The sequence below is a fragment of the Rhinoderma darwinii genome (genome assembly GCF_050947455.1).
Source record: "Rhinoderma darwinii isolate aRhiDar2 chromosome 1 unlocalized genomic scaffold, aRhiDar2.hap1 SUPER_1_unloc_13, whole genome shotgun sequence".
In the NCBI taxonomy this organism is placed as follows: domain Eukaryota; kingdom Metazoa; phylum Chordata; class Amphibia; order Anura; family Rhinodermatidae; genus Rhinoderma; species Rhinoderma darwinii.
This window is the reverse complement of record NW_027461649.1, coordinates 273941-299378: the sequence shown is the minus strand read 5'-3', so window position 1 is coordinate 299378 and position 25438 is coordinate 273941. Positions and strand designations below refer to the sequence as shown.

Here is a 25438-nt window from a genome sequence, read left to right as displayed (position 1 = left end):
TCCACAGTCAATTCCGAAACTCTCTGTGCTTGGGCAGCTTGGTGTCGGGTGACGGCTCCCACAAAATGGCACTGTAATTCCCCAATGTCATTCCCAAGGAGAACATCCACAAGGAGTCCCCCCATAACACCAATCCAGAGTCTTTCCCCGTAACCATAATTCAAATGTACAGCAGCCTTCTGGATATATTTGCGAGTACACCCTACAAGTTCGATGGGTATTCCTGGGCCTTGATCGATTGCCTCTGGCCGAACAACACGGGGGTCAGCAATGGTCAGGAATGCCCCAGTGTCATCCTGCAGATGGCGCTGCCTTTGCTCTGGGTAACTTTGCGTAAGGGGTTGAATGCTATACATGCCAGAGGGTGTCTCCATGGTGCAGGGTTCAGCAGTCCACTCTGGTGGGGGTGGTGGTAACTCTTCCTCAGGCAGGATGGAGTGCACAAGATGCCGAGGGCGAGGGGGAAAAGATCGGAGCTCCCTTCGATTTCTTGAGGGGCACCTGGACTGTAAAGGGCCCGGCTGACCCCACCTATAACATTTACTTTCTGAGAACCTTCCATATCGTGGTCAGAATTGTGGGGTCCCCGGATTGTTTGGCCTGGTTGTCATCGGCCTGCGGATGGGTTGAGGGGCATATATGACAGGAGGTGCCCGGGGGGCTGGGTTCGGCTGAGGTTTATTGTCCAGCAGACTCCTCCACTGAGGTTTGATGGTTAGTGCCTCATCAGCCAGGGCTGCAGCTCTATTCAATGTTGATGGCTCCCATTCCCGGAACCATTTCCGTATTTCCTGGGGGCACTTGGCTTAAAACTGGAACCCATGCAGAATATCTTCCACAGTGAATCCACTTCCAGCCATCTCCGACACGCCTGGGACATTTTATGGGCATACATCCTAAAAGATCCTCCAGTAGTACAGGGAAGGTCTCAGAATTGGGCCCGATGTGAGTCTGGCATGACTACATAGTAATACAAAATAGTTTGTTTCACAATGTTTTAGTCCCGGTTCCACTGTGCGTCTAGGGTCCGGTATGCTTCTGCGGCTCCACCTTCAAGGAGCCCCACTAAAAAACGCATCCAATCAGAGGTGGGTACATCCAGCAGGGCGCTCTGATGTTCAAAGTCCTAGAAAAACCCTTCCACATCCCCAGTTACCTCATAAAATGTCTTGAAGTACTTCTGGGTGACCCGTAAAGGTTCCTGGATTCTCTGGTTCTCACCCCAGGTAATATTCTAGCCTCTTTCAGCCTCCATTGCAGCTTGTCTCTGTTTTTTGCCATGCGAGCAGCTTCCAACTATTACTCCGGAGTAACGACTGGTCCCAGATCTGCCATTTCCTCCTCTTACCACACCAACCATTGGCTCTTAGTGGTAAGAGCCCCTGTCTCTGGAGCATGTCCATTAGCCACCTGGGAGGAGGTGATCTGGCTAGCACTCACCAGTAGATCAATTAATGGCTTTTTAGATAGTCACTGGTAGTTCAGTCCAAGTTCTCGGGCTCGTTCTTGGAGACTAAGGACGGTCCAGTTACGGAACTCATTCGCTGGGTGGTTCTCCATGGGGCTGCGCTCTGTTGATCCCGCTTCTGACACCAGTTGTCATGGGGTTCGTTAGGTTAATATACGATCAACAGAGCCAGTGAAGACAGGGCAACTCCAACAGGATTTATTGTATCCAATGCTGACAGACCAGGTCGCCCTTCACGCAGGGACAGCACACAGTCCACAAAATCAGGTAAATACAGGAAACTCCTCAGAGCGCTGGCATCAGCTTCAGCTCTCATTAAAGTCTACATCCAGGAGATCCCTCTCTTCCCCACGTCAAGCCCTTATATACCCCTCAGGGGGAGGAACATCTTGGCAGTTTCTAGTCACCATTATTTGTTATAATGACTTTAGTTTGTATTTCTACTGTCTGTATGTGAGTTGTGGTCTTTTGTACTACCGTATTATGTGTATTGTCCAACTATTGTCTGCCACAGCAAGGATGAGAACACAGGTGGGGGAGGTAATTGGATCTGCTTGGTTTGCTGCTCTGCACACTAGCTGAGTGATGGTGGTGCCTCCTGATGATCCCCTGTGGGGACTGGACAATGAGGACACTTTATGTCTTATGGCTGCGCGACCTGTGGTACCTGATTACAAAATGCATCCCTGAGGGCTCACAATAAACCACACAAAATGCATCATCACAACACATATAGCTTTTGAGGCAGGTTTTTTTAACTGAAGCCAGGTATTGATTCAAAGGTCTTTGCTTAAACTTCTCCCTCCTGCTTGATCCACTTCTGGCTTTGGCTCAAAAGAATGCATGTGTGTTTCCAGCCTAATATGAACGTCATACATGTGTCAACTTTGTGTCAACTTTTGTGTTTTGTAACAAAATCACACAATACATTTTTAATCCTTACAGAAATTCCCAGTACGAATTCTGAGGGAAACTTCATGTTATCGATTAATTATAAAGTAGAAGATGAAGAGATCATGCAGCAGTCTTCAGGAGAAAACCTCATTACCCTTAATGTACAGCCAGGACTTCAAAGTACAGATCTGTTACATAATTCCACTAATCATGAGGAATCTTCTCCTGACCAACCACAGATAGTTGCAACAAGTACAGGTCAAAGAGTGGGTAAAAGGTTTCAATGTTGTAAACCGTTCACAAAATGTTCTCGTCATTTTACAAACAGAAGAATTAACGCGGGAGGTAAGCTGTATTCATGCTCAGAATGTGGGAAAATTTTTACAGATAAATCACATCTTGTTTTACATGTCCACTATGTGAGAAATGTTTTTCACAAATATCAGATCTTGTTAGACATGAGAGAATTCACACAGGGGAGAAGCCATACTCATGTTCAGAATGTGGGAAATGTTTTACACAAAAATCAAGTCTTGCTAAACATGTGAGAATTCACACAGGAGAGAAGCCATATTCATGTTCAGAATGTGGGAAATGTTTTAAAGATAGTTCAAGTCTTGTTAGACATGGAAGAATTCACACAGGAGAGAAGCCACATTCATGTTCAGAATGTGGAAAATGTTTTGCTACTAAAGACAAACTTAGGGATCATCAGAGAACTCACACAGGAGAGAAGCCTTATTCATGTTCAGAATGTGGGAAATGTTATACAGATAAATCAAGTCTTGTTATTCATGAGAGAATTCACACAGGAGAGAAACCGTATTCATGTTCAGAATGCAGGAAATGTTTTATAGATGAATCACGTCTTGTTAAACATGAGAGAAGTCACATGGGGAAAAGCCATGTTCATGTTCAGAATGTGGGAAATGTTTTAATAGTATAGGCAAACTTGGGGCTCATCAGAGAAGTCACACAGTGGAAAAGTCGTTTTGATGTTCAGGAGAATCCAGAGTGACAGTAAGGACAATGTGAGTTTTTGTTTTTAAAATAAATGGACATTTTTATATTTGACTTTCATTAAAACAGTATAACAAGATATAGGTGATGGAATTGAACAAAAAAACACTAACAAATTAACTTTGCAGTTAGAAAAAAAAAATGCAAAAGATTTTTTATTTTTTTTGTAAATATCAGAAGTGTATTATCACTACCTTAAACACCTACAATTAGAATCAGGTGTGGAGCACGAAATCACGCACATATGCGGTGGCGAATGGATATATGATTTTTCTGGTAATACCACAGTATTTACCTGCTACATCGTGTACACATTCGTCACTTATGTAAGTAATGTTGCGGCTGGCGATTTCATTTGTTCTTACCCTCAGGTAAGATTCACTTCTGGGAAAGATTTGTAGCAGAAATTTGTGAAACTGAAAACCATTCCATACAGGGTTGTTTCTGCAGCATGCACATGGATACTAGAAAGCCCCATTCAAATAAATGGGACAGCAGCAGACATTTCTGAAACACTACTATTTGTGACCTGGAGTTTGACTCATTCCTTCATTTATATTTTACATGTCTTTTTAATACACTCTTGGATTTGGCTAAAAAAGCTGCAAGTGTGATTACAGCCTTAGAGAGGATCTAGGAGGAATGTGTCTCATTTAAACCTTTGACATTTGGTTTGCCCTTTGTTATTGAAATGTGTGGTATCACCATGCCAGAATGCTCTGAGGCCTTCAGAAAGGTTATGGATGTCTATAATTCAGGAACGGGAAGATGGCCAAAATATTAGATGTCAATCATTCCACTGTCCAGAAAACCATCTACATGTGGAGATTTCAGACAACTGCCAATTGGTCCAGGCCAGTCTGTCTCCGTAAGATCAGCCTGAGAGCAGAACACAAGATGCTGAAATAAGTTACTGAGAACCCCATAATTTCTTTAAAGAAAACTACATGTGGGTGTGCCAAAAGAAAACCTTAGCTATCCAGAAAAAAACATCAGGGAAAGAGTGAAGTTTGCTCATGAACCCCTTGGAAAAAAGCATGCAACTGTCTGCTATGGAAAGAAGAATCAAAAATGTATTTGTCCCCTGTATCAGAAGACATGTTTGGCATAAATTATAGACTGCATTTCACCAGAAAAATAACGAAATAACATACAACTTGTTATGGTTTGGGACTGCTAAACCGTATCAGGACCTGGGCAGCTCCTCATCCTAGAATCCACTATGAATTCTACATTGGCAGAGTGCCACGAACCTGGCTGGGAGGATGGGATTCCATTTTGTCAGCTTTTAGTGGCGCTTAAAAGCACCGAGGCGTCGATACTAACAGACCCCCCGGTTTTCATCAGGGACCGACGCAAGGCTGTTTGGACTTCTCTGCGGGGAATCTGCAAATTGGGTGCCTTAAAAGAAGTAGCCTTGAATCGTGCAGATGTTACCACAGATGCAGCTCATGATCAGGATATAATAGCGTGGTCAGGATCACAGGCACAGATGCAGAGGTCAGAGATACAAGCAGAGTCGTAACACAGGAAGTTAGATCAGGTATAGTACAATGCTGGAGCTAGGTAGAAATGACCTGATACTCTGGCACCTGTTGGTGCTCAGAGAGAGGCATATATGGGCTGTCCTATAGTTAGGCGTCATGAATTGGGAACTGCGGGCCCAAGAGAAAAGTCTGGGCTTAGAAGGCACCATGGCTTTACCAGGAGGAGGATTTGGCAGCATCACTGATGTAGCTGCCAGGACAATCCTTTTGGGGTCAACTATAAACTCTGGCTCATAATGTACATCCATTGACGTTCTTGGAACCTGCGCAATAAGTGATGGGTAGATTGAACTGTGAGAATAACCACGACCATCTGGCTTGACGAGGGTTCAGATGTCGATTAGAGTGTAGGTACAGGAGATGCTTATGATCGGTATAATTCGTAACAGGATGTGAGGCTCCTTCCAGTAGGTGCCTCCATTCCTCTAAAACAAGCTTGATGGCTAGGAGTTCTTTGTTCCCGATCCCATAATTCTTCTCCGTGGGAGAGAAACTTCTGGAAAAGAACCCACAGGAGTGCATTCTTTCCGAGACCTGCCGTTGGGACAGAACACCTCCCACAGCGAAGGAGGAGGCATCCACTTCCAGGAAGAAGGGAAGAGACGAATCAGGCTGGTTGAGGATTGGAGCAGAGAGGAACTCTGCTGTCAACTGATTTAATCCTTGATTGGCCTCTGGAGTCCACAGTTTGGGATCGGCCGACTTACGGGTGAGGGCTGCAATCGGGGCTATCAAGGAGGAGAATCCCTGAATAAATCGCCGGTAATAGTTGGCCAACCTCTGAACGGCCTTTAGCCTACTGGGTTGCGGCCAGTCTTGAATAGCCTCTACCTTGACTGGATCCATCTTGAGTCTGGTGCCCGACTAAATGTATCCCAGAAATGGAACAGAGGATTGCTCGAAGAGACACTTCTCCAGTTTACAATAAAGCGGATTGTCTCTCAGTTGGGTTAGGACATGGCAAACGTGGTTGCGGTGATCCGAAAGTGAACGGGAAAAGATCAAGATGTCGTCCAGATAAAGGACAATGAAGTGGTACAGCATGTCACAGAAAATCTTATTTATTAAACTCTGGAACACTGCGGGTGCATTACTCAGGCCGAAGGGCATGACTAAGTACTCGTAATGGCCATTCCTGGTGTTAAAGGCCATCTTCCATTCATCGCCAGGCTTGATGCGGATGAGATTGTAAGCGCCTCGCAGATCGAGCTTAGTGAACACTGTTGAACCACGTATCCGGTCAAATGCAGATACTTATCCTATAACATGTCATAATGACATGTCATAAGTTTTTATTGGTGGGGGTCCGAGCATGGAGACCCCTACCAATCTTTAAAACGAAGCGGCAGAAGTGCTCGTGTGATCGCTCAGCTGCTTCGTTTCTGTTTGGCTTTTTCCGGAAAGCTGATGTATCGGAGTACGAGCTCATAGACTTTCTATTGAGCCCGTACTCAGATACATTGTTTTCCGGAAAAAGAGGAACAGAAATGCAGCGGCTGAGCGCTCACACGAGCGCTTCTGCCACTTCATTTTAGCGATTGGTGGGGGTCTAAGTGCTCGGACCCCCCAATCAAAACTTATGACATGTCAGAAGTTTGTTGAACATTTAGTTACCCTTTAAAGTAGGCTTTGGATCATGGCAATACAAGTAAACCCACCAAGGACTGGCCAAAAAAAAAAGAAATGGAGGATTCTTGAATGGCCAAGTGAATGCCTAGTTCTAAATGTTAGCAAGATGCTGGGGGGGGGGGGTGAAAACTAGTTTTGCATGCTCCCCATGAAAGAGTAGGAAACAAAATCTCCCATATAAGAGACTACTAAACCGTAAAGCCTCATTTACATTTGCATATTTTGGTCAGTATTTTGCATCAGTATTTGTAAGGCATAACTAGTACTAGGTCCAAAGCATGGAAGACATGCAAATCTTTCCATTATACTTTTCTCTGCTTAAGTTCCGTCCCCAGTTTTGGCTTACAAATACTGATGCCAAATGGTAGCCAAAATACAGTGTGAATGAGGCCTTATAAAGGGGCAGAACCAGGTAATTGAGCCATAGAAGGAAGTGGCATATCTGTGAGGTATTTTTTTAAATCTTTTTATACTGTATGAATGAACATTAAATATTGATGCACATGTCAAAATATGTAAAGAAAAAAAGATTACATGGGGTGTCCTTACGTGACTGAAGTCGGAGACACTGCAGGCTCCGTACACGTGTACTTGTGAAGGGTATGATGATTGTGAGTAAGCCCAAAACGACATTAGCGTTTTACCTTACACTTGAAAAAACTTTGTAGTTGTGTTACCATCCACAGAGCAGGTTTTTACATGAACTACCGTTCCTATTCTGACACAGCCGCAATGATCTCCCATCTGACACTAAACCTTATGTGTAACGTGTTGTTAGAATTTTATTTTTTTTAATAAAGTGCTTGTTTTATTCTCCGTGTTTGTTGAATTAGGTTTCATCAATGTACCTAGAAAGGGTTGTCTGTCTGTCTCTGTTTACAAAGCAATGATGTCACATCACATGGTGAAGATTGGCTGCCTTGGAGACAAGACATGGTGCCATCACGCCTCATAATCATAGGGAAGCAGGAAGCTGCAATGTGCGAATAGAGCAGAATAAAGGAGTATTTCCAACGCAGGATGTGCCATAAATTGCTGGTAGATGGAGGTGGTACCCGCACCTATGTGGAAAATAGGGGTCCCCTGACCTGCCTGATGAGTCGACTGCTGCATCATGGCGGAGAATTATTGGAGAAGTGGCTGTGCATGGGCATATACTAGATCCTCAGATACTCAAATCTGGATGTTTCCATCTGAGGAAGTCTGCAACCATGTTTTCTGATCCTTTTAGATGGACAAATGAGAAGAACTGATTTTACCTTGGCCCAGATGACATACAGTTAGGTCCAGAATTATTTGGCCAGTGACACAATCCTCATAATTTGGGCTCTACATGCCACCACATTGGATTTGAAATGAAACAACTGAGATGCAATTGAACTGTAGACTTTCATGTTTAATTCAAGGGGTTGAACAAAAATATCCTGTGAAACGTTTAGGAATTGCAACCATTTTTATTACACAGTGAAGAGTACATCAGGGTATATGTAATATGTAGGAGTATATCAGGATATATGTAATCTGTGAGGAGTACATCAGGATATATGTAATCTGTGAGGAGTATATCAGGGTATATGTAAGATGAGGAGTACATCAGGGTATATGTAATCTGTGAGGAGTACATCAGGGTATATGTAATATGTGAGGAGTACATCAGGATATATGTAATCTGTGAAGAGTACATCAGGGTATATGTAATCTGTGAGGAGTACATCAGGGTATATGTAATCTGTGAGGAGTACATCAGGGTATATGTAATATGTGAAGAGTACATCAGGGTATATGTAAAATGTGAGGAGTACATCAGGATATATGTAATCTGTGAGGAGTATATCAGGGTATATGTAATCTGTGAGGAGTATATCAGGGTATATGTAATCTGAGGAGTACATCAGGGTATATGTAATCTGTGAGGAGTACATCAGGGTATATGTAATATGTGAGGAGTACATCAGGATATATGTAATCTGAGGAGTACATCAGGGTATATGTAATATGTGAGGAGTATATCAGGGTATATGTAATATGTGAGGAGTACATCAGGATATATGTAATCTGTGAAGAGTACATCAGGGTATATGTAATATGTGAGGAGTACATAAGGGTATATGTAATATGTGAGGAGTACATCAGGGTATATGTAAAATGTGAGGAGTACATCAGGATATATGTAATCTGTGAGGAGTATATCAGGGTATATGTAATCTGAGGAGTACATCAGGGTATATGTAATCTGTGAGGAGTACATCAGGGTATATGTAATATGTGAGGAGTACATCAGGATATATGTAATCTGTGAAGAGTACATCAGGATATATGTAATCTGTGAAGAGTACATCAGGGTATATGTAATATGTGAGGAGTACATCAGGATATATGTAATCTGTGAGGAGTACATCAGGGTATATGTAAAATGTGAGGAGTACATCAGGGTATATGTAAAATGTGCGGAGTACATCAGGGTATATGTAATATGTGAGGAGTACATCAGGGTATATGTAATCTGTGAGGAGTACATCAGGGTATATGTAATCTGTGAGGAGTACATCAGGATATATGTAATCTGTGAGGAGTACATCAGGGTATATGTAATATGTGAGGAGTACATCAGGGTATATGTAATATGTGAGGAGTACATCAGGGTATATGTAATCTGTGAGGAGTACATCAGGATATATGTAATCTGTGAGGAGTACATCAGGGTATATGTAATATGTGAGGAGTACATCAGGGTATATGTAATATGTGAGGAGTACATCAGGGTATATGTAATCTGTGAGGAGTACATCAGGATATATGTAATCTGTGAGGAGTACATCAGGGTATATGTAATATGTGAGGAGTACATCAGGGTATATGTAATATGTGAGGAGTACATCAGGGTATATGTAATCTGTGAGGAGTACATCAGGATATATGTAATCTCTGAGGCGTACATCAGGGTATATGTAATATGTGAGTAGTACATCAGGGTATGTGTAATATGTGAGGAGTACATCAGGGTATATGTAATCTGAGGAGTACATCAGGGTATATGTAATATGTGAGGAGTACATCAGGGTATATGTAAAATGTGCAGAGTACATCAGGGTATATGTAATATGTGAGGAGAACATCAGGGTATATGTAATCTGTGAGGAGTACATCAGGATATATGTAATATGTGAGGAGTACATCAGGGTATATGTAATATGTGAGGAGTACATCAGGGTATATGTAAAATGTGCAGAGTACATCAGGGTATATGTAATCTGTGAGGAGTACATCAGGGTATATGTATTCTGTGAGGAGTACATCAGGGTATATGTAATATGTGAGGAGTACATCAGGGTATATGTAATATGTGAGGAGTACATCAGGGTATATGTAATCTGTGAGGAGTACATCAGAATATATGTAATCTGTGAGGAGTACATCAGGGTATATGTAATATGTGAGGAGTACATCAGGGTATATGTAATCTGAGGAGTACATCAGGGTATATGTAATCTGAGGAGTACATCAGGATATATGTAATCTGTGAGGAGTACATCAGGGTATAGGTAATCTGTGAGGAGTACATCAGGGTATAGGTAATCTGTGAGGAGTACATTAGGGTATATGTAATGTGTGAGGAAACATCAGGATATATGTAATCTGTGAGGAGTACATCAGGATATATATATAATCTGTGAGGATTACATCAGGGTATATGTAAGCTGTGCGGAGAACATTAGGGTATATGTAATCTGTGCGGAGTATATTAGGGTACATGTAATCTGTGCGGAGTACATCAGGGTAGTATAATAAGAGGGTATAATAATGGGGTAAATAATACATATCCATACATGTGTGTTATGCTGTAAAACAATCCTTTCTGAAAAGGCCAGTTTTACACTAATAAATAATGTCCTTTCTGATCACCCTTTTGGTCGACACTTTGCACCTCTGTAGTTTGGGGAATTTTGCTGGGAAAGTGTTGTCCTGGTATAATACGGGCGACCTCACTTCCAGCAGATATGTTTGGGCCCTTCTCTTCCTGGTTCCCAAATATTAGAAGGAAAGTTCCCCTCGGGCCTGCTCATCTGCTTATTTTTATCATCCTCGACTAAGGCCCTTATGCACACGCCCGTAGCCATTTGCACGGCCATGATTTTCGGGTCGTTGGGCCGCATATTGTCACCCGCGAGCCGCCCGGAAATCGTGGCCATGTACATGGTCGCGTCCATTATTTTCTATGAACCTCGACCGCAGAACACGGCTGTAATAAGACATGGAGCCTGGACCGCAGAAAGAACGGACATATCTTATTACAGCCGTGTTCTGCGGTCCAGTCTCCTGGGCCATGCACGGACCGTGGAAAACACGGTCATGTGCACGGGCCCATAGAAATTAATGGTGCCGCAAGACTCCCGTGGATTTTAGGGGGCATTGCGGCCGCATAAGCACGTTCCACTTAGGCCCCATGCCATATATGGCATCGCCATACCTGGGGTAACCAGCTTAGCAGTTTATGAGATGTGTGTCTTCTGTGGCACAAACTGGGCACAACATATTGTTCACTAAAATGGCATATCAGCGGAAAATTGCAATTTTCACTTTTCACCATCCGCTGCGCATTAATTACTAATGGAAAAACACCTGTGGGGGCAAAATGCTCACTACACCCCTTAAAATGCCTTAAAGGGTGCAGTTTCCAAAATATGGGTAACTACTTGGGCGTTTGTTTTACTATTTGACCTCAGAGCCCTGCAATTGTGGGCCAATGCTGTGAAAATCACCACAATGGACCTCAAATGCGCATGTTGCTCTTCACTTCTGAGCTCTGTCATATGTCCAGGCAAATGTTTAATGCCTTGAGGGGTGTAGTTTCCAAAATGGGGTCACTTCTTGGGGGCTTCCACTGTACTCTGGTACCTTAGGGTTTTGCAAATGCAGCATGGCACCCAAAAACCAATCCAGCAAAAATCTGCATGCCAAATAGCGCTCCTGCCTTTCTGAGCCCCGCCCTGTGTCCAAACAGCAGTTTATGACCACATATGGGGTATTTCCGTACTCTGGAGAAATTGCTTTGATATGTGCCCTGTATGTCTCACACCTGCAGCAGCGATCAGCATTAGGAAGAGCCAGGAGTTCCTGCGGCACCGTTCTGTGGTCTGTGATGGCCCGGGAGTGGACCGCTCCAGTCACCTGACCTCACAGTGACACGAGGTCAGATGACTCAGGTCCAGTGTTCCCTATAAGGTGCGCGGCTGCCCACATTCCGCGATCTGCACGCTCACTAAACTTTAAAGCCCGCCTCACGGGTGGTGGGCTGATGCAGTGACATTGCGAGCACTGGAGGGGGCACCGGTGCTAGTGACAGACACATTCACTTGTATGTGCGTCCTCAGGACGCACATACAAATGTATACTATAGGCAGCAGGCAGGGCCGGCCTTAGGGATGTGCGAGCGCACAGGGCGCTGCACCCTCCCAGCATGTAGGGGGTGCCACTGGGCTCTGCCTCTACTCTGTGCTCTGCTCTTAGTTACATACACGTAAATAAGAGCCAAGAAGCAGAGGAAGCTCCGCCCAGAGCCCATCCTGTCCGAAGCCTGTGATCCTGTCCGAAGCCTGTGATCCTGTCAGCAAGGAGAGATGGTGAGTATCTATGTGTGTATATACAATGTGTGTCTCTGTGTGTATATAGTATGTGTCTCAGAGACTACCATATTAATACAATACAATTAATAAAGTCTATTCGCATATGAGGTTACTGTGGTTGCACCATTGAAGTTTTTGCTAGGGTGGAGATACTCGCAGGCTTTACATCCTCCACATTTAAAAGAATGTTAGTTTTACCCAGCCATGTGTTTGATGCGGCAGGTGTTGAAAGATGACTTTTAACTAGCCTGTCCCTTAAAATCCATCCCCCGACGATATGTGACAGAAGGATATTTCATAACTTTTTCACTGACATCTGGGTCTAAGCCGAGGATGCCCCAATAGTTTCTCAAAATTTCAAGCGCGTTATAAGATTGTAATTCTATAAACTCCTAATGCATGATAGCAATGGGCTAGGTAATGTCACTATCGGACACCCTCCCACATTTAATGCAAAGGCAACTCCATAATAGATATTTATATATAGAAAAATCAGAGTACGAAGCCAGGTATATATAAAATATAACAAATTGTATTATTTACACATATAAAACAAACATTTAAAAAGGTACATAATGAAATGGAGAGACTCTATAATATTGTATAATACAAGTAAACAGGCTATCCACGTGTATATAGCAATAAATATTGCACTGTATTCCTTACACTGAGGAGATATGAGATGGGAGGTGTGTTGTCCTATAAACAGCTAATCCCTCATGTGAACACCCATAAAGTAATATACATAATAGTCCTAGGGGCAGTTTTTCAGAAGGGAGAGCTTGAATATCATAAATAGGTATGGAGAACCTTACCCATGTCAGTATTCCTGGAAGGCTGGATAGCAAGTATTAAACCCAACACGCGTTTCGCGATGTCTGCTTCCTCAGGGGATGTATAGTGTCTTGTTGCAGTCTTGGTTTTAAATAGTGCAATGCCCAGGTGTTTTCTGTTTATTCAGCGTCCATAGAATAGCGGCGCATGTCCACCGACGCAACCGGAAGTGAGGCATGCCCCACTTCCGGCCTCCAGCTCCGTAGCGCACATCCGGGTTCCTGACGTGTACCAGGAATACCAGACATGCACATTGCGCTATGGGAGGTGGAAACGGAGCAAGCAACACACCCGGTCACGTGCACTTGGAGTGCGCACCTCATAGGACAACTGGGACAAGGAGAATCGCAAGTAACATGTTGCTAAACTAATGACGTAGCAAACCCCACCCATTCAATATATCCCCAAGGACCAAATGATAGCCAATGAGTATTGCGTGTATTGCCAAGGATTGTGATAGATGCGTGAATGTTGACATTCAGAAGAGGGGGAGAGAAATAATCTCCCAGAGAATGCTTATATACAACTCGATGACTAGTGGGAAAATATAGTGAACATAATACAACATTAATTATATTAGACCTCGTGAGACAAGTTTGGTTACACTAATTAGTGAGGTCACTGTGTAAAATTTAGGGGAATATAGATGTGGATGTGATTACACATCACACATATATCCCACGGCAAAGAAATATGCAAAAGAGACCACAGTTAGGGTCATTTCATAAAAAACAACAACATGTGACATAAAACACTTCTCAAAAGGAAACTAAAAAAAAGAGGAAGACATAGCAGGGTATCAATATTGAGCTACGTCACTGTACACGAAATTTATTGGCATTTTCTCAGTCCGTATTATAGGGGGTCATCTGGGTCCAAAGCTCATATTTCCTATATACAGGCACTCAGACTGAAGAGAGATGGTACATCAGATACCTAATAAAAAAATATTGTTTAGTACAAGACACAAAAACAATTGTAGGGTTAAAAAACGTGCTGATGGTAGGGTGGTTACACTTATTTAAAGAGAAGGGGGCAGAGCTTGACAGCGAGCAGAGAAGGTGGCTTGATCCGGAGCTACTGCTGCAACCCGACTTACCCGAACTCATAGCGAGATAGGACACGGCAGTATGGTGAGGACCATCAAAGATAAGGGCAAAGACCCCTCAATCACCCCCAAACCGGGGAAAAACCAAGCCAATTTGGACAAGTTTTTGAAGAAAACTCTAGAGCGCTCTCCGACGCGTACATCCAAGATGGCGCCGGAAGCACAGGAGATCAATCGGAGGCTGGGGGTGAGTCTACTTATGTCCCTGTGTCAAGAGGATTCATTAAAAGAGTTATTTTTAAAGCCCTGGGCCCCTTAGCCTTAGATTTGGCAGATATAAAAGCAGTCTTGCGACATATAGGGGACAGGGTGCACATGCTTGAGTCCACACATACGGAGGAGGTCAAATTTGGAGAGGCTGTACAAAAGACTTATACATATACAACATGACCACATTAACATGGCTTTATTGCTTTATTGCAAGCTGAAGATCGGGAAAACAAGTTGCCGCAAGAATATTAGGATTCGCGGCCTTCCGGAATCCATTTCACATGAGGTTTTGCCTAAAGTTGCTCGGGAGATTTTTGTTTCTATATTGGGAGAGGATAGAGCTGCATCAATTCACATTGAACATATACATCGGGCCTTGAGAGCTAAACCACGTTTGCAAGATCCACCTCGAGATGTAATCTGTGGTCTACTTAGCTATGTGGATACAGCTGCACTTCTGAAGCAAGCAAGGGCTTCAGAAGGAGTTTGTTATGAGGGAACCCCTATTCTTCTTTTCCAAGATTTGCTGTCCTCAACTCTTGCCAAACGTAGCATATTGAAGCCGCTGTTAGATATGTTGCGGGCTAACAACATCCCGTTTCATTGGCTGTATTCTTTTGGAGTGGCAAACATTAAGCAGGATAAGCAAATTGTGATTAGGAAACCAGAGGATCTTCGTGCTGCTTGGCATTTACTTGGATTACAACCTATAGACATTCCATCATGGCTTCCTTTAGCTCAACCTCTGAGGATACCTGCTCTACGTGAGACTGATCCCTGGACAAGGGTGTCTGGACATCGCTCGCCGTGAGGAAAGAAAAGCACTCCCATGACCCAAAGAGTGGATTCGACCTGAGGACTCTTGGTCGCTCCGTAGTAAATATATATCTACATAACTCCTTGCACTAATTGATGACTTCCCGTTCAGTTTCCTTACTCCTGTATGGGCTTTGGGGAGATTTATAGTCATAACTGCATTGTTATAAGTTGACTACGGATTGTTTTATGGTCCTCACATTTGATTGTATAATGTATTATAAGTGTACTTGAAGTGTCTTATTGGTATTACACTTGAAATATAAAAAGCTGCTTGGGTGGGGTTTGGGTTGTTATGCCTTGAGGTTAATCTCATGTATTCTATAGTGACCCCCCAACTTGTATGTGTATTTCTCCTTTCTTTAGGGTGATGCTGCTTGTTCCTCTAGATGCTGGAATTACACCCTTTTCCATAGCTTTTGTTTTATTCCTTTATGGAATACGGTTATTTACTATTCTATTACTTTTTTGTTATTTTTGTAATGTCATGTGGTCTGAAAAGATATTGAGGTGGATTTTTGGGGGCTATGGCGGAACTTAAGATTGTATCGCATAATGTGAGGGGTCTGAATGTGCCACATTGTAACGTTCCCCGCCTTCCCCACGGCCTCTGCTCCGGTTCCGGCGTCCTCGATTACCACATGTTCATCCCGAGCTCCACTTACCCGATCCGGACGCTCTGCTGGCTCTGGACAGCGTCAGGTAAGTGCATCCCTTACCTCCCTCCGCGGCCGTCATCCTCGATGTGCGGCTGCAGTCACTAGAGGGCGCGCGCGCTGACTCGTCCTGTCATAAAGGGTCAGCGCGCGCCTTAATTAATAAGACTTCCTATTTAAGGTTCCTCCTTCCCTGCATCCATGCTTGTTCAACCAAGTTCCCCGTGAGTTTCCCTGTGCCCTGGTTCCCTGTTTCCGTCCCTTCTGCCTTTTGTCTGGATTTCCCGTTACTGACCTCTGCCTGAACTTGACCATCCTTGTCTGCCGCCTGCCTTGACCTATTGCTTCCATACCCGTTACGACGTCTGCTGCCTGCCTTGACCTATTGCTGCCATACCCGTTACGACGTCTGCTGCCTGTCCTAACTTCTGCCTATCCATCCGACCGCCTCTACCCACTGTGTCAAGTGTTGCCTGGGTTCCAAACACCATCTCCCAGGCGACACCGAGGAGCCACGAACAACCCGGTGAGAACCGCTATTGGTTGAACAAGCCATGGATCCCCTTGACACAGCCCTGATTGACACGGCTGATATGGCTCAGGAGCTTTCCAGACAACGAGTCCGCCAAGATCAGCTGTTTCAGCTACTGCAGAATGTGTCCACTCGTTTGAACGAACTAGCGCCTCCGATACCACCACCGCAAGCTACTGTCTACAGTCCGGGACTACATTTACCTACGCCTGCCCACTATGAGGGAGACCCCAAGACCTGCAGGGGATTTTTTAAACAGTGCACCATCCACTTTGAAGTCATGGCGCATCATTTTTCCTCAGACCAGGCTAAGGTGGCCTACATCCTGTCCCTGCTGTCTGGTGAAGCGCTGGCTTGGGCATTTCCCTTGTGGGAGAGAAACGACCCCATCATGTACAACATTCAGAACTTTCTCTCCACGTTTAAAAGGGTGTTTGAAGAACCAGGTCGAGCCTCTTCTGCAGCTTCCTCTCTACTCAAGCTCCGGCAAGGAACCTCCACTGTAGACCAATACACCATTCAGTTTCGCACCCTGGCTACTGAACTCCAGTGGAATAATGAGGCTTTGGTATCTACCTTCTGGGAGGGTCTGGCGGGCCGAATCGAGGATGAACTTGCTGGCCGAGACCTTCCACTGTCCTTGGATGACTTGATTACTCTTGCCAATCGTATAGATATACGTTTCCGTGAGAGACAACAAGAATCTGCTCGAAGCAATCGGACATCACGGTTGGCACCAACCTTCCAAAGACCTTTTCTGGCCTCATCTTCATATCGGTCGGACAAACCCATGCAGGTGGAGAGAACAAGACTCAAGCATGAGGAGCGTCAGAAAAGACGCAAGTTGAATTTATGTTTGTATTGTGGTGGTAAAACGCACTTCCTTAGAGACTGTCCAGTGAGGCCGGAAAACTCCAATGCCTAGGGCAAGTAGGAGAGGCTACACTAGGTGGAAAACCTTCCTCTCAGAAGATGACCATACCAGCGAAGCGGTCCTTTGCAGAAACCACTTTCTGCATTCAAGCCTTCCTAGATTCCGGATCCGCTGGGAATTTTCTGTGCCAGTCCTTGGTAAATCGCTACCAAATCCCAGTGCAAAAACTAACAAAACCGTTGTCCATTGCTTCTGTAGATGGGAGGCTTCTACAGGAAACTATCTCGTCACCGAACCCATTCTCCTGTTAACTGGGGCACTGCACCAGGAACGTATCTCCTTCTATGTTTTAAAGAACTCTAAACTCTTTGCTACTAGGTCTACCGTGGTTGCAGAAGCACTCTCCTGTTATTGACTGGACTGGAGGTCAAATTACCAGCTGGAGTGACTTCTATCACCAACATTGTCTACAATCTATTCGCCCACCCATGCCTCAGTCTACAGAACCTAACTCAGCAGGACTTCCTACTCCATACAAAAGCTTCTCGGATGTTTTCTGTAAACAACAAGCTAAATCGCTGCCTCCTCACAGGCCATATACCTGGTCCCCAACTCGACGCCTCCCAGAGGCAGAGTCTACCCTCTGTCTTTGCCCGAGACGGAGACCATGTCTCTGTATATCCAAGAAAATCTGGAGAGAGGATTCATCCGTAAGTCCTCCTCTCCTGCTGGCGCAGGGTTTTTCTTTGAGGGAAAAAAAGACGGCTCCTTGCGTCCTTGTATTGATTACCGAGGATTGAATAATATCACGTTGAAGAACAAGTACCCGTTACCATTGATCTCGGCACTCTTTGACCGCCTACAGAGGGCGAAAATCTTCACCAAACTAGACCTTTGTGGAGCTTATAACCTCATCCGCATCCGCGAGGGTGACGAATGGAAAACCGCCTTCAACACTTGTGATGGGCATTTTGAATACCTTGTCATGCCCTTTGGACTTTGTAATGCTCCTGTAGTTTTCCAGGCTTTTGTTAATGACATATTTCGAGATCTGTTGTACAGCTGTGTGGTGGTATACCTAGATGACATTTTAATCTTTTCTCCCAATATTCAAACTTATCGTGTGCATGTGCGCCAAGTGTTACAGCGGCTGCGTGAGAACACTCTGTTTGCCAAGCTAGAGAAATGCCTCTTCGAGAGAACCAGCCTGCCTTTCTTGGGGTATGTCATTTCCGACCAGGGACTTCAAATGGATCCAGCCAAGCTATCTTCTATTCTCAACTGGCCTCGTCCACAAGGACTCAAAGCGGTCCAACGCCTGCTGGGATTTGCAAATTATTACCCCACCAGATTATTCCTCATTTCTCCTCTATGATAGCTCCTATTTCTGCTCTGACCAAAAAAGGGGTTAATGCTAAAGACTGGACCACGGAGGCTGAAACTGCATTCCAAGCTCTTAAAGTTGCCTTCTCTTCTGCTTCAGTCCTACATAGACCGGATTCCACCAAACCCTTTGTTCTAAAGGTCGATGCTTCATCTGTGGGAGTCGGAGCTATCCTTTCACAAAAGACTTGTGGAGGGAGACTGGTGGCCTGCGTTTTTCTCCAAATCGTTCACATCCGCTGAAAAAAATTATGGAATTGGAGATAAAGAACTTTTAGCTATTAAATTGGCCCTGGAGGAATGGAGACATTTGCTTGAGGGTGCACGGCATCCCATCATCATTTACACAGATCATAAGAACCTCCTATACTTACAGACTGCTCAACGCCTAAACTCTCGTCAAGCTCGGTTGGCATTATTCTTCTCCAGATTCGATTTTCAGCTTCACTACAGACCCGCTGGAAAGAATACCAAGGCTGACGCTTTATCTCGATGTTTTGACCCCACAGACCAATAGCCCAGCCCACAGTTTATTATAGATCCTAAACGTATTGTGAATGCTGCTCCAGCTGAAGTGGTACACATTCCTCGATTAAAGACCTACGTACCCCCTAAACAAAGGGATTGTGTTCTTCATTGGGGTCATGCCTCAATTTGATTGGCCGTCAGTACTGGTGGCCTTCCATGTCCCAAGACACTAAAGACTTTGTTTCAGCCTGCTCCACCTGCTCTCAAAATAAAGTCTCCCATTCAAGACCTGCTGGCCTTTTGCACCCTCTGCCCGTGCCTGACTCTCCCTGGTCGCACATTGCCATGGACTTCATCACTGATCTGCCTAGTTCTGCTGGGTGTACAGTGATCTGGTTTGTAGTGGATCGCTTTTCTAAGATGGCGCACTTCGTACCTCTCTCAGGCCTTCCGTCATCTTCCCGACTGGCAACGCTGTTTATCAAGCACATCTTTCGCCTGCATGGTCTTCCTAAGCATATTGTTTCTGCCAGAGGAGTTCAGTTCACATCAAAGTTCTGGATAGCCTTGTGAAAACTGCTGGAGGTCAAACTAGACTTCTCTTCCGCGTACCATCCTCAATCCAATGGTCAAGTAGAGCGGATAAACCAAATACTTGAACGTTTCCTCAGGAATTTCGTGTTTCCGCAACAAGACGACTGGGCAAGTCTGCTTCCATGGGCCGAATTTGCCTACAACAACCATACGGGGGAATCTATCCGCTCTTCTCCCTTCTTCTTGGTGTTTGGCCAGCATCCAGGAATTCCCCTACCAGTCTCTGCACCTTCTGAGGTTCCAGCTGCTAACACGGTCCACCGCGACTTTGTATGGATATGGCAAAAGGCCAAGGACTCCATCCAGAAAGCCGTAGCCAGGTTTTAGAGAGACACGGATAAAAGAGGCAGGTTTCCCGCCGCAGCTCCTTCCTAGGGATAAAGTCTGGCTGTCCACCCGGTACATACGTCTGAAGACCCCTTGTTACAATCTAGCTCCTCGGTTTCTGGGCCCCTATGAAATAACAAAACAAATCAATCCAGTAACTTTCAGACTTCGCCTTCCTCAGTCTCTGAAAATCTCTAATTCCTTCCATATTTCTCTGCTGAAACCCACTATACTCAACCGTTTTTCAAAGAAAATTCCTGTCCATCCTCCGCTGGCAGGATAATGCCAAATTTGAAATTCAAGAGATCCTGGATGTCAAAAGTTCACGGGGGAGATTATGGTACCTAGTGGACTGGAAAGATTATGGTCCTGAGGAGAGGTCATGGGAGCCCGTGGAGAATATCAACGCCCAAGCTCTTATCAAGGTCTTTGAGCGAAGGTTTCCAAGCAAGCCTAAAAAGAGGGGGCGTAAATGGGGGGTACTGTAATGGCTGCCGCACCGTTCCCCACCTTCCCCACGGCCTCTGCTCCGGCGTCCTCCATTACCACATGCTCATCCCGAGCTCCACTTACCCGATCCAAACGCTCTGCTGGCTCTGGATGGCGTCAGGTAAGTGCAGCCCTTACCTCCCTCCGCGGCCGTCATCCTCAATGAGCGGCTGCAGTCACTAGAGGGCGCGCGCGCTGACTTGTCCTGTCTTAAAGGGCCAGCGCGCGCCTTAATTCCTAAGACTTCCTATTTAAGGTTCCTCCTTCCCTGAATCCATGCTTGTTGAACGAAGTTCCCCATGATTTTCCCTGTGCCCTGGTTCCCTGTTTCCGTCCCTTCTGCCTTTTTGTCTGGATTTCCCGTTACTGACCTCTGCCTGAACTTCACCATCCTTGTCTGCCGCCTGCCTTGACCTATTGCTATCCATACCGGTTACGACGCCTGCCTTGACCTATTGCTGCCATACCCGTTATGACGTCTGCTGCCTGTCCTGACTTCTGCCTATCCATCCGACCACCTCTACCCGCTGTGCCAAGCGTTGCCTGGGTTCCAAGCACCATCTCCCAGACGACACAGAGGATCCACGAACAAACAGGTGAGAACCGTTATACACAGAAGCATAGTCAAGTTATTAGAATGTTGAAAAAGCAGACTGCAAACGTGGTCCCCTTACAAGAAACCCATTTCAATCGTACAAAACTCCCTACTCTTCCTACCAGAGATTTTAATTTATGGTTCCATTGCCCTTATCAGTCTGCAGCTCGAGGTGTTAGCATAGCTATACATAAATGCATTCCATTTTCGTTGTTAACGCAATTGGAAGACTCGGATGTTAGATACTTATTTATAAAAGGGAAAATATGTAATGATGTATACCTTCGTATAATTTTTATTTCATAGCTATCTAAAAACAGGGGTAAAATCACCACTGTGAAAAGCCCAACCGTGTATTTAAAAACGTATTAAACAGAATACTCCCAGTCCTAGTTCGTTTGCGAACCCTTAATGACTGGGTATGTAAACAGAGATATCAAAATATGGAATCAGCGTATAACATTGGTAAAGCAGTGGTTTGGACCCTCGTTCACACAGGAGCCTGCGTTAACCGCACCAGATTCTTCCAATGTACAGATGCACAACAATGCCACTGCCCCCTACGCAAAATTCCCTCACTTCACCCGACCCTACGCGTTTCTATACTTATCATCAGGGGTCTGTCAGTCTGGCCAGGATGCCAGCGATATATCTTCAGCAGCAGATATTCTACTGCACAACACGGAAGCATGCACGCATAGATGTCAGCGGCATGCTTCACTCTGGGACTCTGAGTCACTATGAACTGAATACTCCGCCCCCTGGCTCCGGCAGCATACATCAAACAGCCAATCACACTGGCCCAGCACATCCATGATGCTCAACCATGTGACTCCCGGCTGTCAGCTGACATACCCGGAAGTAACAATGTAAACAACACAGAGCATGCAGACTCAATGGGAGGCTGTAGAAGTATCTATTTACTACACAAAGCCTCATGCTATTCAAGGATGGAGTATAACACTATAAGGTTGGATATATGTTGCGGATCAGCTCAGGGCCGCAATTGGACTACCACGATAGGAGCACCTACCCTGAAAATACATAATATATGGATAGAAGAACGACGTAATTGTAAACCTCACTTAAACCATTTGACACACTCCTGGACTCAATTGCCATACCTGCTACTTATTGATTGATATATTTCAAGTGACTACACTGGGACTAGGAATGCATTACCATACCCCCACCCAGAGGACCAAAAAAGCCCTATGACTTGATATGGATTGTGTATTAAATAAAACAGGTATAATTTGTTTGCTCGTTTAAACCTTCAGGATGTACGCAAGCCAGTCTGTAGATCCATTGGGCCTCTTTACGCAGAATTAGGTTATCCCAATCCCCCCCGTTTAGGAGGACGTACCAATTCAATTGCCTGAAATTTTAAACATTCTTCCCTGCCTTGATGTTTTGCATGCACATGTTTTGATATGGAAGTATCTCTTTCATTTGTAACATCTCCAACATGTTCCCTAATCCGGCGCCGAAACTGCCGTATCGTCTTGCCCACGTAATTCAGTGGGCACGGACATGTGATTAAATAGACAACTCCAGCCGTTTTGCAGTTCACAAAATCTCGGATATCATACTCAACCTTGGTGGTAACACTTTTGAATTTTTTTCCACTTTGAATGAAATCACAGGCTCTACAACTACCACATCTGTGTGTACCCGGTATCTGCCTGTCTAACCAAGTACCCTTTTGGATTATTGGATCAAAACAACTCTGCATCACCCTATCCCTGATGTTTTTACCTCTACGGAACGTGACTGAAGGCCATTGTGTTATCTGATCCGCCAAGTCCGCATCGGCTCCTAGGATACGCCAATACCTCTTGAGGATTTCCATGATCTCAGATTGTTTGGAGTCAAAAGTACCTATGAGCCTAGTGACCCTTTCCTCTTGACGTTGTCTAGGGACTAAAAGGCTCTGCCTATCTGCATCCCTCGCTCCCTCATAGGCCTTTCTAATTACCCCCTTAGGGAATCCCCTCTCCTTCAATCTGTTTGTGAGGTCATGTGCCTGTGACTCAAAATCGTCCATTGAACTACAATTTCGGCGTACTCTCATGAATTGGCCTCTGGGAATCCCACGTTTGAGGGGATAAGGGTGACAACTGTTCCATTGTAGGAAACTATTGGTTGCGGTCTCCTTTCGGTGTACTTTAGTACGTATTGTGCCTTCCTTAGTTTTAATTATCTTAAGATCTAAAAAAGATAATTCCTGATCACTGATTTCACATGTGAACCTGAGCCCTAGATCGTTTGTATTAAGGGCTGCCACAAAATTATTGAATTCCTCCACTGTGGAATTCCAGAGCAACAACACGTCATCAATATATCTAATCCAGATACCTATTGATGAAGTCCATTTGACAAATGTATCCCCAAAGACAACTGTCTCTTCCCACCAACCAAGAGACAAGTTTGCATAAGTTGGAGCAGTGGGACTCCCCATTGCTGTACCACGTTGCTGATGAAAAATACGGTCTTCAAAGATAAAAACATTCCTTTCTAACACAAAGTGTAATAATTGCAAAATAAGCTGGTTATGAGCCACATATTGAGTGCCCCTAGATTTTAGAAAGTATTCCACTGCTTCACAGCCAAGTCTATGTGGAATGGAGGAATACAAAGCCTCCACATCCAAACTCGCCAGAAATTTATTTTGTTCCAAAGTGATACCCTCAATTTGTTTTAAAACATCCATGGTATCCCGTACATATGATGTGAGACCTAGCACAAACGGACGCAGCACCTGGTCTATATATGTACTCACATTCTGGGTAAGATTATTAATACCTGATACAATGGGTCTACCACGTAGGGGAGGATAGCCCTTGTGGATTTTTGGCAGGCTATAAAAGCATGCCATAATAGGAAATTGAGGAAATAGAAAGTTGAATTCGCTAGCACTGATCAAAGACCTGCTCTTTGCATCCCGCAGGATACCTAAAAGCTCCTTCTTGAACACTGCTGTGGGGTTATCTTTTAGAATGGTGTAACAGTCAGGATTGAGCAAAATGTCCTCACACATTTTCTTATAGTCTTCTCGACTCATGACCACAATGTTCCCACCCTTATCGGATGCTTTTAGAATGATATTACGTCTTTTTTCCAAAGTGGTAAGAGCTACACGTTCAGACCAAGACAGATTGTTATCAATGCCCCTCATATCCTGACTCAAAGCTTTGATCTCTTCACCCACCAAATCTACGAACAGATCTACGTTGGTAAAATCTCCCAATGGCGGCAACTTCCTACTTCTAGTTCTTAGATTAGTAAAAGGACCCAGTCCTGGGGTTCTACTTGATTCTTCAAGTAACCCTTCCAGTGCTTCTAGTCCTTCTAAATCAGATTCCTCTAGACCCATTTCCAGACATTTTTTCCTGTTGTAATGTTTGAAAAACTTAATCCATTTTAATTTACGAGCAAACAAATTCAAATCCTTGATCCAGGTAAATGAACCAAATTTTACTGTGGGGACAAATGAAAGTCCCTTCTCTAAAAGCATGATCTCAGATGGACTCAGAATATGTTCCGATAAATTAATTATTTGTAACTTATCCGTTCCTATTCCCTTTATAAATCCTTTTGTCCCCTCAGCATGTAGCGGGAAATGGGGGGATTGTTGGATAAAAAATTATTACTGCCACTGTTGGAAGAAGCTCTGGCTCGGCCTCTATTCCTACCTCTGGCACCTCCCCTAAATTTTTGTCTACCTTTTTGTCTACCACCACCAGTCCCAGAGAATGGGCCTACTCTTTCAGAGTCTGTTGTTTCACTCTCAGATGTAGAGGGGTCAGATTCTCTTTGACCCCTATTTCCCTGCTGCTGATGTTGTTGTTGCTGCTGATTAACAAAATCATAAGCTTTTTTCTCCCTAAATTCCTGCAGATCACTCTGGAACTGGAAGTGCTTACGCTCTTTTAGATGACAAGTAAACCTCTCTAAGGATTGTTGCAAGGTTTTATCCTTTTTATCAAAACCTGGGGTATCAACCAGAGTCTTGACTGTCTCAATCTCTTTTTTCAGTTCCACACTGATGTGATCAAATTGAATAATCTCTTCCTCAACCAAAATTTGCATAAATCTCAGTGAACTCCCTGTAATCTCCTGCTCCCACCTCTCTTTAATGTTAGGTGTCTTTAATCTGGGGGCTGGGGTAATAGGGACTCTGAGGCCTCTAGGCACTATTTTGTTCTTAAGATAGTTCTCTAGACTCTGGATTTCCCACCAACTTCTTGTATAATCCTTGTGTAATCTAGTGAGGTTTTTAAAAGTGGATTTAAGGGACACACCCTGCGTTGTATACGTCAGTTCACACTCAGAGAAGACGCTTTTTGCCTCACTGATCCATCCTTCTG

At 44.4% G+C, this 25438-nt stretch overlaps 1 protein-coding gene and 1 long non-coding RNA gene across 6 annotated transcripts in view; one reads left to right on the top strand and one right to left on the bottom strand.

Moving 5' to 3' along the window:
• Positions 1–25438, top strand: part of LOC142669038 (oocyte zinc finger protein XlCOF7.1-like) — a 153442-nt gene that overhangs the window by 91738 nt on the left and 36266 nt on the right. For 4 of the 5 annotated variants that reach the window (XM_075847096.1, XM_075847097.1, XM_075847095.1 and 1 more), the window contains one exon: positions 2414–3428. In XM_075847096.1, the coding sequence (XP_075703211.1) occupies positions 2414–2910 (497 nt within the window). In that variant the 3' untranslated portion in view covers positions 2911–3428. Of the gene's footprint in view, positions 1–2413; positions 3429–25438 lie in introns of those variants that run through there. The other variant, XM_075847098.1, reaches the window with a different exon arrangement.
• The window catches only part of LOC142669040 (uncharacterized), a 74890-nt gene continuing 62146 nt past the window's right edge, over positions 12695–25438 (bottom strand). Inside the window, exon 5 of the long non-coding RNA XR_012851768.1 lies at positions 12695–13952. This is a non-coding gene — a long non-coding RNA (uncharacterized LOC142669040). The remainder of the gene's footprint in view (positions 13953–25438) is intronic.